Below are 15,023 nucleotides of genomic sequence, written 5' to 3' on the forward strand. Positions count from 1 at the left end.
TATAAATAATCTTCAAAGCACTTTGAAGGGTTTGCATTTTTACAGCAGCTACCAAGACCAATATTTTGAGAATTTTCAATCCCAATATTACCCTGCCTATGCTCAGTTGAGTATGTCAAGTTCATAATTTTCCTCCTTTTCTTGCCATTTATAACAACATGAAATGGTGCCTTATATAGGCCCTGGCAGCAACATGGCCAAAGGGGTTATTGTCCTGAAATGAATAGCCTGCCTTTGATGAGAGACCAAGAGAGGAAACAACAGCTGAAAGAAGCAGTAAAGTGCCATCTATTTTAGTGTCATGCCCAAATTCATGGTGAAACTTGAAAGACCATATTCAAATATTACTGCAAAATATTTATTATCACTAGAATTTTGGGAGGTACATGAGCAATCACATTCTCCTAAATATGGTGAAAAAAGGGCTCTTCAGCTTTAAAGTCACATAATAGTACATCTGATTATGTATTTCTGAGCTTCTTTCATGGGAGAAAAGACAAAACCCCATCAACAACATCACAGTTTGTGATCTATTTTTAAACAAATTCACCCATCATTCAACCTTCTTTGCACAATAAACATCTAAAATTATTAAGCCGCCACCTTTTTGGAAGTCACTGAATTGACGATGACTGCAAATTCTGGACCCTGTAAGACAACACCAAAATTCATAATTCATAAATCAATCAGAATTCAGGTTGGTCAAGAAAAAAGAACAGAACATGAGGAGAATAGGAAAAATTTAGAAACCAGGGTTTCGGACCCTGGGATCGAGACCCAACCTGGATTCGTCAGAATCCAGTTGTTGGCTCAACCTCTGGAATCTGCAGGAATCGGGGTGGGTCCGAACGGACTCACTCAAAACAAAAGGGGTAAGTCCAATACCCCACCCGACCTATGAACTTTGACCACAAGGTTTTGTAAAGAAATTTGACCCGAGAAGATCCTTTTGAAGAAATTTGTCTTGGCAAGAAATTTAACAGGTGTTAAAAGATATCCATGTTAAGACATCCGAAACTAAATCTCCTTTATCAAAGATATAAAGAAAGATGCCGAGTTAAAGCCATCAAGTTGTTTTGCAAGCTCAGAAAACACGTAGAATGGCCTAGGATGACTAAGGGTATAACTTCAGAAAGCAACGGAGTTCACATTTCTTCAACCTAGTTTGGAGCAGAGAAGAGTTGAAAGAATCAAGAGATTGGTCAATACAAATAAACATTGTTTCTGTCAACCTTATAAATATGCTGAGAAAGAAGCCTCCCTATACCTTCGAGGTACTGACTGCATCTTCCATCTTTTAAGGTTGGACTTTTCAGCCAGAATATTTATATGGTATTAGAGTGGGTTCCTGGGGCTTCCACAGGTCATAGGGCCTCCGCCCAAATTATCCACATGCTCAGAGCTATAATAAGGCCCCACACAAGATGGGGAGTCCTAAGAAGACCCTGAATCAGTTAAGAGTGATCTACAACCTAGTATAAGGTCTTTGGTTAGATTTCTCAACTCTGAGTTTGATCTTTTAAGTTGGGTGTGTTTCTTCATAGAAATACCACTGTTAAGTACTAGGTACCTTTAGTGAAGCACCACCAACAAGGAATCCATCAATATCTTCTTGTTTTGCGAGCTCAGCACAATTGCTACCATTTACAGAACCTGAAATAGAGAACTTTAAATCAAATAATAGAACATCACAAAAGAAGCAGTTAACCCATTGCCATTATATATCTTTCACACAAAGATCAAAAGATTCTGATCACTAAACATGCGAAGGCTCACCAAATATATATAGAGAATTAAAGTTGTCAAAGAAAAGGAATGATATGATGAAAGGAAAAGAAAAAACAAATGAACTAATGAAATCCCATGATAAAAGAACCAAACGAAAATGACTAAAGACAACAAATAATTACAAATAAATGATACTATTTTAAGTTAGAGTGTGTATCCAAGGCTGCCAATAATGTCAGGTCTTCACAAGAAGGAAGAAAACAAAAAAAGAGTAAGAAATGGAGAACTTAGGATCACAAAAGTATATTGACATGAAGATAAATATGTAGACCAGCTACATCCTTCTCCAATAATTTTTTTTTTTAAAAAAAAAGACCAACTACATGATATACAACTACCAAAAGAAAGATCCCAAAGAGGACATCTAGAGACCGACCAGAAATAAAGGAAGACCAAAAGTAACATGGACAGAACTCAAGACGGAAGATGAAAGTGGCTCAGCTATGAATTGAAGGGGGCTCTTTTAGCCTACCCAAACATTATGGGAAGAAAACTCTGGCATGGAGATGAAATGACGATAGTCATTGTTACTACCACATTAAATTAAGTACCTCCATAGATTATACGAGTTTTTGATGCAACTTCTTCTGAGACATTCTTTTTGAGCCAATCACGAACCGCCACATGCACTTCTTGGGCTTGCTGTGGAGTGGCCACTTTACCTGTGCCAATGGCCCAAACAGGCTCATATGCAAGGACAATGTCATCCCAGCTTGGGACATTATCTGCAGACCAACATAACTCAAGCAATTAAACCAGCCATTCCAAACTTGCTTCAATCTTCACTTTCAGAGACTACCAATATTTTAGTGATTCGATCAAGAATTGTGAATACAAAAGGGTACTTCACCTGCAAAAGCTTTCATTTGTTGGAAACAAACATCAAAAGTTTTTCCTGCTTCTCTCTCTTCCAGTTTTTCTCCTATACAAGCAATCACCTTTAGATTCTGGCTCAAGGCATATGCAGCTTTCTTCCCAATGAACTGAACATGACCAAGTGTGGTGTTAAACTACAACTAGTAATTCAATATGACTGATTTGCCCTAAATTAATAATCATAATTCACTATATAACTCTGGCCTAAAAGTACCTGATCATCTTCTCCAATTACATGCCTTCTTTCAGAATGCCCAAGAATGACCCACTTGCAGCCAACATCTTTAAGTTGCTCCACACTACATACAGGAAGGACAAGAAAATATGAGCATGACATGATTATTTTAGATTGAAAGTAATGCTTGTGAAGATAATGGTGCTGGATGGCCAAGCCTTTCCTTGAGAATCAACAAATATATATATATAGAGAGAGAGAAATTAAACCAATAGAAAATGGGACCTGAACTAATACACTACAAAGATAAAAAATCTGATCAAATCTTTTTATTGTAAGTCCACATTAAGTGCATGAATGGAAATGTGCAATTCAGAGCTGGATTTAGTATTCCCGTTACGAGTCTCCAGCTGGACATCTAGGTAGCATTAGCCTCAGCAGAGCCCTGAACAAGGGAGGCCAAAGGCTTGTCCAGAAAGCTGTACTCAGCATTTCATATGTTATACAGCCAAGAGAACCTTCAAATTCCTCAGTTAAATTTTACCAGCATGGAGCCGATATTTGGAGCTAGATTGCTACAAATTTATTGCCATCCCAAGGACAAATTTTTCTTCCTTCTGTAACCAAGAACCATTTCACAGTCTTCTTGAGCAGCTATGCCACATGAGACCTTATTGGAAAGTCAATATCATACCCAGCAAACGAATGTCTGTTGCTGAACAATTAAGATTGTTTGATCAGGCAGTCTCCAAAGCAGTAAAGGTATCTGTAGGCAGGTTACGTAGAGTAAAACCAGACAGCTGAAGATGAAGATGGTTACTTTAAAATGTGGCACAGCATGCTTTTTTCGATTGGGGAGCTAGCAGTCAAAAACCGGGTTGGGAAACTCAATCAGCTAGCACCGGCTAGTTTCCAAATCTTGATTTAGAATTCCTTTACAAAGTCTCAGTTTTCATATCAATAAAATAAATGTAGAATGTCCAGTTGAACATGAATATTACATACATAATAGAGAAAAAATGAGAAGGAAACAGAACAGTTTAAATAAAAAGGGAGAAAATTTACATTTTCATAAAATAACAAAAAATGTTCAAATTGCATTTTCAACTATTAGCTGGAAGACAGACCTGATCTCTCCAGTGAAAGCTCCACCCTTTCCGACCCAAGAATTTTGAGCAGATATCTCAATCCGATCAGTTAACGAGTTCTTCACCAGATCTATGTATAAAAACGGAGGTGCTACAACCACATCTTTACCAAGATCAAACAACATAAAAGAATAAATCAATAACTGTGAAGATAACCAACACTCAAATAACAAGTCATTGTAATCCTATATTCATCGAACAAATGTGAACCAAGAAAAAGGAAAGGCCAAACCTAGCAAGTTAGGAAAGACCAACAAGGCTTATATATACAAAAAGTGCAAATTCAACTTAATCTAGGGAAACTTGAGCGAGTTACTTGGTCTAAACAACATAAAGACACAACTCAACAGCAGAGAAAGTTCCGGATGAACAAGCATTTAACACATCACTCTATGTATTTAAAGTTCACATTTTCTTGACCCACTTTAAATTTTACCTGTCAATCCCAAGATTTATTTTGAACACAACTACCTCATTTGTTTCAAATTGTTAAGGAAAATTTAAACCTTTTATCAGTAGATTCCTCTCTCGGACAAAAAAAATTGTTTTTTATAGTCCTTATCAAGTTAAATACATTGTAGTTAACTCTAAAGTTGATTAACACATTGGTAGTGTCAAAATATATTAAAGAAAACCAGAAAGAAAAGGTGCAAGTTCTCTTTCAAACTCTGATTAAGCAGGTTAGCACACATGGAAAATATTATTTTCTCTTTAAACACCCAGCAAAAGATGCTTAGTGCATGATTTCTTCTTTAAAATCTTTATTTGAGAACATTCACTCTTTTGTTTTAGGTAAATGAAATTGTCACCAAGAGAAAGGATATATGAAATTTCAGAGAATGGCAAAAATCTTAAAGCCCATATAAGACAAATTCAATCCATGTCCAACAAGGTGTTACCCACTACTATGTGCTGTAAAGAAACCCCATTCCTAGCTAGGGGTGTAAACGGTATATAAATGGAATGGCATAAGCTATTCAACATAACATTTCATTTATAAATGACCTATTACCAGTATATAGAATAATTTATTCCAGATATCGTTTAATCACCAATTTATCGAGCAGTTGAACAGGTAATTGGGTAGAATAATCAGAATAAAACAAAGAATGAGTTAAAATTTTATAAAACCCTAAAAAGTGTAATAAAAATAGATAATCATATACACAGAACCTAAGAACAATATCATTCAACAGAAAATGTTTAAAAGAATATTACAAAAATCTTAGAAAAAGGCACTTTAATCATGTTTTATCTCAAACTTAGATTCACTCAAATAAAAAATGTATCAAATCATTTAGCCTGTGTTTGGAACACAGAAAGTGGAGAGAAAAGAAAAGAAAAGAAAAAAGGTTTATTTTCTTTTGTTTGGATGCCCATGGAAAATGAGAGAAAAAATGGAAGAAAAATGTAGTTTCTCTTGTTTGGATACATGTAGAAAATGAAAAAGAAAAGAAAATTAGTAATATTTTAAATTTTTTATGATTAAAATTTTCTCTCCAGTTTCTATTTCTTTTCTTTTCTCTCCAATCCCATCATTTTGTGAGAAAAATTTTATTAACTTAATTTTCTCTCTTATTTTCTTTTCTTTTAATGTTTCTCTGTTGCCAAACAACAGAAAATACCTTTCTCTCCCCTTATGTGGGCTCCAAACAGGCCCTTAGATTCACTCAAATAGAAATGCTAACATAGATTTACTCAAACAAAAAACATACCAAATTAATTAGATTCACTCAAATAAAAATCTACCAAATTACACTTATATATAATCAGGTAATTGTTTAACCGAGTACAGAATAACACTTATCTGTTTCTATTCCATTTAATAAATGGTAAACAGGTAATCGGTTAACCGGGTACAGAATAACCCTTATCTGTTTCTATTTCATTTAATAAATGGTAAACAGGTATCGGTTAACCGAGTACAGAATAACCCTTAGCTGTTTCTATTCCATTTAATAAATGGTAAACAGGTAATCGGGTAAAATTACACCAATGCCTAATTGGGCAAGAATTTTTAATTTATTTTCATTCCATTTAATAAACGATAAACGGAAAAAGGATAAGCAGGTAAAGTTTACTCCCTTATTCCTAGCTACAGAAAAATCACATTTAAATTAAAAAAATGTTTAAATATCAAGTGATTGTGAGGATAATGAAAATGTATCTATTGGCTTAGAGATACACCACTTAAAAAAATTGGAAAACATTTCAATAAACAACAAAGAAAGAAAGAAAATAAAAGAATGGAATCAATAGTTTAATCTTCTTTTCTTTTCGTGAGTGATCTTACCAACATCAGATTCAAGCTTTGCACTGTTCAGATCAGCAACAAGCTTGCTTATAGACTCTTTTGTTCCATTCTGTTGCAAATAAAATTATAAAACAGAAACAATGTCAAATGCATGAAACTGCAAACAAAGATGAAGGACACAGATATGAGAAGCACCAGTAAACAAGAATATAAAAATACTAATAAATTACTGATGCAAAAAGAAATAAACAATCTAAGACATCTCTAGTGACCTCTTTATTTCATGGACCCACGTTCCTAGATCGATGAACTCTGCAGCAGACAAGTTGGTAAAAGATGGACCTCCCCTCACTCATCTCATGATATTTTGCTGTTCCTTTTGTATTTTATGTTTTTCTTTGTTTGCTGTCACTGTTTTATTTTAACGTGACGCCCCGGCTCGTGGGGGACTCCTCCTCCCCCTCAGTAGTTCCCTTTGCTTCTTAATCAATCACTTTAAATAAAAAAAAGAAGCAAAGGAAAATATGATGAAAAATTACCAACGATTCAGTAAGCAAGTTTGTCATAGAACCAGTCATGACTTTCTGTATAATGTTCCCTACAAGGATACTCCTTTTGTCAAAAAAAGAAGTCCAAAAAGCTCTTTAAAGTGTTGCTCGATGTATGAATGAAATCTAGAAGAAGACTTTCATCTCTTTATTATCAGATTTATAATTTATCGTAACTCTACCCATTAATTAAACAACTGGTCCCAAACCTAGGTAACAGAGGAAACTTTGTCAGGATAGCTAAAGGCTTAAACTTTACAAAACTTAAAGCATGACCCAGTTCCCAATCTTGTAGCAGCATGATGATATGTTGTTTGTTCTACATATTTCTAATCAGAGTAACAATTTGGCAAGGCGAAGACCATGAAGATACAAATTATTTACAAGGCTGTTTTTCATATAGGAAAAAGTGATAATGGACCTAAGTCCACATTAGTTAGAAACAACATTTAACACTGTTAAGGAATAGTCCCACATGGATTAGTGAGTACAAAGATCTTGAGTTTATCAGTTGGGAAAGAGGTTTCCTAAGTTGGTTAGTCATTTTGGGATGGGCCTTGGACCCAACTTTACATGGTATCAGAGCGGGTACTCATAAGTGGGCCTACACCTAAATAATCCACTTGTAGAGCCACAAAAAATGACCTATACCTAAACTATCTACTTGTAGAGCTACAAAAGAGGGCCTACACCTAAATTATCCACTTGTAGAACCACAAAAGAGGGCCTACTAAAATTACCCACTTGTAGAGCCACAAAAAATGGCCTACACCTAAATTATCCACTTGTAGAGCCACGAAAGAGGGCCTACACGTGAGGGGGTGTGTTAAGGAATAATCCCACATGGATTAGTAAGTACAAAGATCTTGAGTTTATTAGTTAGGAAGGAGGTTTCCTAAGTTGGCTAGTCATTTTGGGATAGGCCTTGGACCCAACTTTACAAACACATTTGTAATAAATAGCTTAAAACTTTATTTCCTCTTACTCTACATATATTTTTCATCCTGTGTATCTGTAACACCATTTAACAATCACATTTGAATTAAATAGCTTAAAATTTTATTTCTTCTTATTCAACATATATTTTTTATCGTGTGTATCATTGATTAATGTTTAATTTACATGTTTTTCTATTTATTCTAATTCTACTGATATAATGAAGACAGTGGCATTATTGTAAATATAATAATATAAATGGTATTTTTGAAAATAGTTTCTTTTCCCAATAACAAAAAGTTGGGTGCAGCTAAAATTGGTTGAGTTTGAGCCCAGAATCTTGGAACAGATATCAAGCAAAATGAGGAAATCAAGCACCAAGTAAAAAAAAAAAAAAAAAACAGAACATTTAAAATTGGTAATGTAAAAATAGAAATTGCATAGGGAAACGGACAAATGCATAATTAACATATTGTGACTACAATGCGAACAGTTAAAAATGTTGCAATAAATTACCATGAGCAAAATGAAAGGATCATCACCAAATATACACATAATAGAAACGATTGAGGAAAAGTGAACTTACACACTTCCAGTTACCTCCCACGAAAAACTGCAATAACAGAGAAATGACATGATCAGAATAGAGGGGTCAAGGGAAAAAAACTGACCATGTATATGGCAACTAGAAAATTAAAGAAAAAAAAATCAGACAACACTAATAACTTTTTCATGATCGTCCAACATGTTTTCCTGACAGATAATAACATTATATACCTTAAAAATTAGGCCTAGTAGCATGTTTAATTTATCTTTTCCCAGATAGGAGATACTAGCTGACTAATCAAACTCCCTTAAAAATTTAACCTTGTAATTACCACCCTCAGCAATTGTACATATCTGTATTTAACAATTTGCAGGCAGTTCATGCTTTCATGTTGAAGAAAATTATGGATCCCCAAAGGCCAGCTGGAAATGAGCATCTTAAACTGCATATTAGATTCCAAATGCCAATCCTGAATGATTAGTGATAGAAACTAAGCCAAACAGAAAAGCCCCTCTACTGTAGCACATTTTAGTGTTTCCCACGCAAAAGTTTCAATCTATCCAAACTAATTTATTCCATTGATTGCCAAATAACATTTGGTGATCATACAAATGTCACGATAAATCCATAAGCAAGCAAGCAAGTGTTGTCTCCATATTCGTAGGTGTACTACTAGTCTGGCATTCAGAAATTTAACATACAAATCATTCAATCTGTAAATATTCTTGTGGGTATTATCACCTGTAACGATAAATCAATCTAAATTCACAACACAATCAAGCAGCACCCACAAAGGAAGCCACCATTTTTGCCTCCAATAAAACGAATTTGCTAAAAAAGTGTTCACATCTCTTACAAAGGATTTGCATCAGCCGTCACTAGCAAGATAACAAATTTTTCACTCAATCGTCCCAATCATACAATGCAACAGCTGCAGTTATCATCACTAAGACTAAATCACCAAAACTTAAGGTACTGACCCAGCGTATCAGCCCCATTACTCTACTTTCCCACATCAAATAAACACATCGGGTTTTGATCCAAAGGCAAGCCTCAAACAAAAACAAAAAAAAAACCAACAGAAGTTCCGTACTGCCAATCCCAGAACTCCACCCACCTTTCCAGACCCCGCCATAGAAACAATACCTCTGGAAGTTCTCCGAGTAGCAGCGAGATGCAGATGTGAGTCGATCTGCTGGAAGAAGAGAGATGTAGCAGAAGGAGACTGGTCAAGCTTTAAGGCAGACCGACGCAGCCCAGAGAAATGCGGGCAGGAAAGTTGAGATGCGACAGATGTCGAGACGACCGCCATTCCCACAACTTATTTCCCCGGTTCCTCCTGCAGAGCTCAGAAACTTTTGAGCGAAACAAGACCAGGGACAAACGTCTGGAGAGCAAATTAAAAATAAAAAATATTGGTTGTCGTTGGATGCGTCAAGATATTGATCGAATTCTCCGCCTTATTTCATTTCTTACAATTTATTTGAATTTTGTTTTCACTGATTTCAGTCAACACGTGGCAGGAAAAGACGATACCTCGTAGTATCCTCTTTTTATGAATTTCATAAAAAAGCAATTTTTTTTTGTTTTCAATCGTTATAAATAACACAAAAAAGCTAATTTACAGCACCCATGAATATGACTTTCAATTTGCTTACAGATAACAACTCCAACCACCAAAACAAACGCTCATTGAATGAATCTCGTCAGCTAACAGAAGCTCGGATCTCCCGTGTCAGCTAACAGCAGCTTCATAAAGCTACCGAATCATCTCGTGTTTCCTCTGGCATTTATTTCTACAAGCACTCAGTCGCAGTTACTCCCAACATTGAATCCTATGCCTTCTTTCTTTCAAAGATCTTGCCGATGCCTTCTGTTTATCAGTTTCTTTTTCGCTTTTCTTGCTTCATTTCCAACTAGAATTTACGAGTGAGCATGATTTCTAAAAATGGCGTCGTTTGTACGTAAGCGAAGCATATGAAGCAGCAGGCGAGAAAGAAGCCAAAACAAAGATGAAAACAAGCTGTTAAGATTTACGTATGGAATCCAGTAAAGGTAAGTAGATGATGCGGCTGAGGCCACCAGAAAATGATCATAACAAGTGGCAAGAAGTTCTTATCATCAAGACACCATCTGCAACCTCCCTCCTGATGTTAAACATCGATGGTTGTATACATAATCGATATAAAATTCAAGAGAAGTTAGAAACTATGGATGTACTACAGAGGAGACACTATATTCACAGCATTTTTCAAATCTGCATTTCAAGATCACCGATTTGCTCCACAGCCCAACACTAATAGAGAGCAATAAGGATGATGTTTTGTCTTCTAAATTCTTACCTGGGTATCTAAATTTGCCAACTTCTTGTGAGCCTGTGCCGCTAACTCTATCGCTTGTCACTGTTCATAGCGTCCAAGAGTTGAGCGTCCAAAATAGTTAACAAGTGCCCGACCGGAAAGTAGCCTCAAAGCTGAATCTCTTTAATTATTGGTGATTGATCCATCTTCCACACTAGTTGAGGAGGTATCGTGTGGAACTCGAGATGAAGAATTCTTGCTTGAACAGCTCCTTTCTGTACTGCCACCTTCCTTGCTTGCTGGCGAGCATTGCTTCCTTTTCCTTTTATCAGATGTTAACTCCTACAAAAGACTACATACAGTCAGGTGCCAAATGTACTCCTTTTTGGATTCAAATACATCTCTCATATACCTGTATTATATACCCATTTGAAATATGGCGACTTAGATGTCATATTTTCAGATGCAGCCTACTTCCAAATACAGAAATTTAACCCAGTCTGTTAATAAGAGGCATAATTTTTCTTAACTAGATAATTAAGAGTTATTCCAATGAAAATTGAAAAAGGTCGGGGCACTCTTCTCTCCCCTCCCTGTCCCAGTACAGAGAGAAAAGGGCGAGCAGTGAGCCTCTAATGTCCCCACGCAAGGAGGACTCCTTTTCCCCCTCTTAGGAAGGGCATTCATTCCAGTGCAGAAATGAAGGAGAGGATCCACGCTCCCTGTGCAGCAATAGGACGGGCCTCTACTTTCCCTCCTTGAGCAGAAAACAGAGAGGGAAGCCATCCTCCCTTTCAAATTTCTTTGAATTTTTTATTTTTTGAAAAGCCAAAATTTTTATTTAGAAATTTAAATAGCATAACATGATCATTTTACTTTCTCCATCAAAATACACTAATTGAGAGGTCATACATGTCCACTAGTTTTGAAAATATGACATCAAAGTGGCCGATTTGAGAATATAGTATGTAAGACCGCTGTATTTGATAATAAGCCTACAAAAATTATCCCTAAAAGCCGATCTTCTATCGTGGCATGTAAAAAACACATGTACCCATGTATTTGAATAAAAACTTTGAGCTCAGTTCAAATAAATGCTGGAAAGCACCTGCTCTTGCACTGACAGTGGATGAGAAGAAGGATGAGATGACCCAGGTGTCTTCAGTTCCAACTCAGTCGCTACATCATCAGAATCATCAACTTTTTCTGCATTTGATCCTCTCTGTCGATCAGATGATTTACTTCTCGAATCTTGTTTGCTTGAAGTGTGAGATCGACTAGTTAGATGTGAATGTGGGCAAATATGTGGACCAGATTGTGGCTCCATTTGAGGGTTACCTGGGGCAGAAGAGTACTGGAGAAAAGTTGAACAAGGGTTAGAAAAGGGCCCCGGGTTCTGAGCTGGGAAGAATGGGTATGGTTGAAGGGAAGGGTGCATAGGAATTGAGCCTGGAGGAACTGGAACTGCCATTGGATATGGATATGAAGGTGGAGCCATAACAACTGAAGGATCCATGGTCCAAGGAAACATTACTCTAAGCCTCTGCTGGTACTGAACATTAAGGTTCTCAATATCAGATTTTAAAGCAGCTTTCTCTTCTCGTAGCTCATTCTTCTCTTGAGTCAACTGCTTAAATAAAGATATAAACAAGGCAAGAACAAAAGGTAAGTAAATTAATAGAATATAGAATATGGGCATGAGAAAAGCTTATCATCTTTAATGAATTCATATACCTCACTTGATTCTTCTGAAAGTGATGCATATTCAGCCTTCAGTCTGTTCACTTGAGCAGCCAAATCCTTCAGCACTTGCAATGCATCAGTAAGGATGGTAGCCTTATCATTTCTGGGTCTGTCTGGATCTGCAGTTTCAACACAAATATACTCACATTTTTCAAGTCCATGTAAATCTGTGAGCTATTAAAAATGAGCAAAGTCCTAGAGACTGTCTCCACCCAATTTTCATATGACTCTCATTTTGTTGGACACACACATGATTTCTGTTTAAGACCAGAGACTTCTACTCCGAAGCTGAACCTAGATTGGGATAACTTAAGCAAAATATACACAATTTAAATTCACCATTTGATCAGAAGCTACTGCAGCATAGGAGCAAATACTGTCTGTCTATATATGGAGGCCCGCTAGATACTGGCTCTATACTATCACATGTCTGCCTCCTCTAGCAGATAAGCTAATTAAGGTTGAAAGAAAAAACCCTTTTTGAATGTTAAATAATGCATGTTCTCTACACCCCAAACCCTGGTGAGACTTAAACCTAAGGCCTAATGGCTACAAGTTGTTTACATGGATCATTTTGTTTGAGTCAAGGGTCTTCTGAGGCTTAAACATGGTCAGCAGAAATAACATCAAATGGCAATTGCTGTAATAAAGCATTAATCCATCAAAACCTCTTTACCTACCAAGTGCTTGACCCAACTCTAGGAACTGCTCATTCAGTTTATCTCTCCTCAGCTTCTCACGGTCTGCCTTTTGAACTTTTCTAGCAGCAATAGTGTCCTTAACCTCTGAATCCATTCTTTAGCTGTGCCGAAGAGGACAAGCAGTATGAATTCAATGCAAGTAAAATGTATCATTGTTATCTACAGAGGTAACAGTTTTAAAGAGCACTGAGGAAAACTGCACCACCGAAAAGAATAGCATCAGATTAATCATGAGGCAAACAGGCCACCAGATTTCAAACAAGTACAGCGGAATTGGCACCCTAAATTGAAGTAGAATGTCTCAAAACATTGAAGAATGTAAGTCCACATCAGTTTTTTTTCTGTCAGAAACCCTCTGTCCACTAAACAACATCAAAATAATTAAAATAATAAACAAGTTCTAATAACCAGCTGCCTACAAACATCTTCCTAAAGAAAAGAGCACTACTTCAACAAACACATAAAAAGCCCATGCAATAGCTCCCTGGCCCCAAAACAGTGGTGTGATTTTCAAAATTTGCAAAATGGCAACAGAAATCATAAAAACATTGCTGCTCAGTTCATGTTCAACTAAAGTAGCGATTAATTCTCAGGATGCTATCTAAGCAACTAAATTTGTTCATTCTCAAATCCCAAAAGCACCAAGAGACCTTCGAAATCACTTCTTCTATTAACAGAAATATCCACAGGTTTACGTCTTACGATTTTGTGCTCTTTAGAGATAAAGGCTGCTATTTAAGTGCATTAATGTTTCACAGTTCTACAACATTTACTTATTCAACTTCACTAACATGGATTAGCACATAAAGCTTACTTCAATTAATCAAACACTGTCTAGATTTATCTTTTCCAGTCGTACGATGGCATCACACATCTCAATGGGAACTATAGGATCAAGCACTTCCAGACTGTTTAGGAATGTAATATTAGAATGAAAAACACAGAATTAAGCACCCTGGTCAAATCATAAACTCAATGACTAGGTAACATATAATTACTTATAACCACGTAACCATCTCAAAGAGGGTGCAGAAGCCAGAATCTCAAATAGGAAATCCCGGACTGGTGTTCGAGTATAGGAATCTCAACTTAGGCAATGGTCATATATTGGGTTCAGAACTCTCAAACTAAAAGACTCCATTTACTGTATACACACTTCAAGCTCATAGCAAGGTCCATACTGATATAGAGATTTTTATCTCGGTCAACAAATACCTACAGATGATACGACTATATATTTGCACTAGGGGCGTGTCTAGTTCGAAGCAACAACGTTATTACATAAAATCCAACATTAACAAACCATATCCTAACTCCAACTTCTACCCACTAGCCAAATATCCGCTTCCGAGCAATCTACACAACCAGCCACGAGAAGAAACTCGGAGCAAAGAAAAGAAATCATGCCATACCGAAAATTATACGACTTGAATCGCTTGGCCAAAACCATAACCTTATGAAACCACTCTATGCTCAAATTTATAGCAAATACATCCTCAACAAACCCAGCAAGAAAAGAAAAATGAAAATTGTAACTGACCTATGGTTCAGATATCGCGTTTTGTAATCCACAGGAAGACTGGGACACATCCAGTGATACATGAAAACCAGAGCCAGCGGCTAGAATTGAGTTACATAACACCCCCGATTTTCATCGCTCCATCGACAACTAACCGACCAAAAGATCATATTAGGGTTCACACTTATTTTCAGAACTTTTTCTCTTGAAAAATTCAGAGTTTATCCTTACCGGATAGAATGTCAAATTCTGCAGAACAAACATAGCATCCCTCCCGCCCAGTGCTTGTGCTCTCCACGAGTAGAATGGACTCCCTCACCTGACCAGATTCAGGTATCAATATTTTTTCAATTTACTTTGAGAAGAAAGACATCCACATGCGCAAATGGCGAATCTTTCCCACGTTGCCTTTTCTTTCAAGTGCCAACACGCCATTAAACTGATTGATTGATTAATGCAAGAATCAATCTTGGAGTAAGGAGTGGAGA

The 15,023-nt window shown here is 36.5% G+C and overlaps 2 protein-coding genes across 2 annotated transcripts; both read right to left on the bottom strand.

The window, feature by feature from the left end:
• Positions 1–342: 342 nt before the first annotated feature.
• Positions 343–9,701, bottom strand: LOC137943952 (triosephosphate isomerase, chloroplastic-like). Its single transcript, XM_068789402.1, has 9 exons — positions 9,390–9,701; positions 8,312–8,338; positions 6,281–6,350; positions 3,967–4,090; positions 2,879–2,963; positions 2,639–2,771; positions 2,340–2,513; positions 1,571–1,653; positions 343–648 (listed from the first exon to the last, which is right to left on the bottom strand). The coding sequence occupies exons 1-9, from the start codon at positions 9,582–9,584 to the stop codon at positions 592–594; spliced, it is 948 nt and encodes a 315-aa protein (XP_068645503.1). The 5' UTR covers positions 9,585–9,701; the 3' UTR covers positions 343–591.
• Positions 9,702–10,370: 669 nt separating this feature from the next.
• Positions 10,371–15,023, bottom strand: LOC137944322 (transcription factor bHLH121-like). The gene is made up of 6 exons (XM_068789973.1): positions 14,767–15,023; positions 14,557–14,685; positions 12,996–13,117; positions 12,307–12,434; positions 11,681–12,199; positions 10,371–10,914 (listed from the first exon to the last, which is right to left on the bottom strand). The coding sequence occupies exons 3-6, from the start codon at positions 13,108–13,110 to the stop codon at positions 10,756–10,758; spliced, it is 921 nt and encodes a 306-aa protein (XP_068646074.1). The 5' UTR covers positions 13,111–13,117; positions 14,557–14,685; positions 14,767–15,023; the 3' UTR covers positions 10,371–10,755.

Source organism: Aristolochia californica, unplaced genomic scaffold (genome assembly GCF_029961685.1).
Source record: "Aristolochia californica isolate CCGP_79_NKW_82.1479 unplaced genomic scaffold, dmAriCali1.0.hap1 SCAF_11, whole genome shotgun sequence".
NCBI classification, from domain to species: domain Eukaryota; kingdom Viridiplantae; phylum Streptophyta; class Magnoliopsida; order Piperales; family Aristolochiaceae; genus Aristolochia; species Aristolochia californica.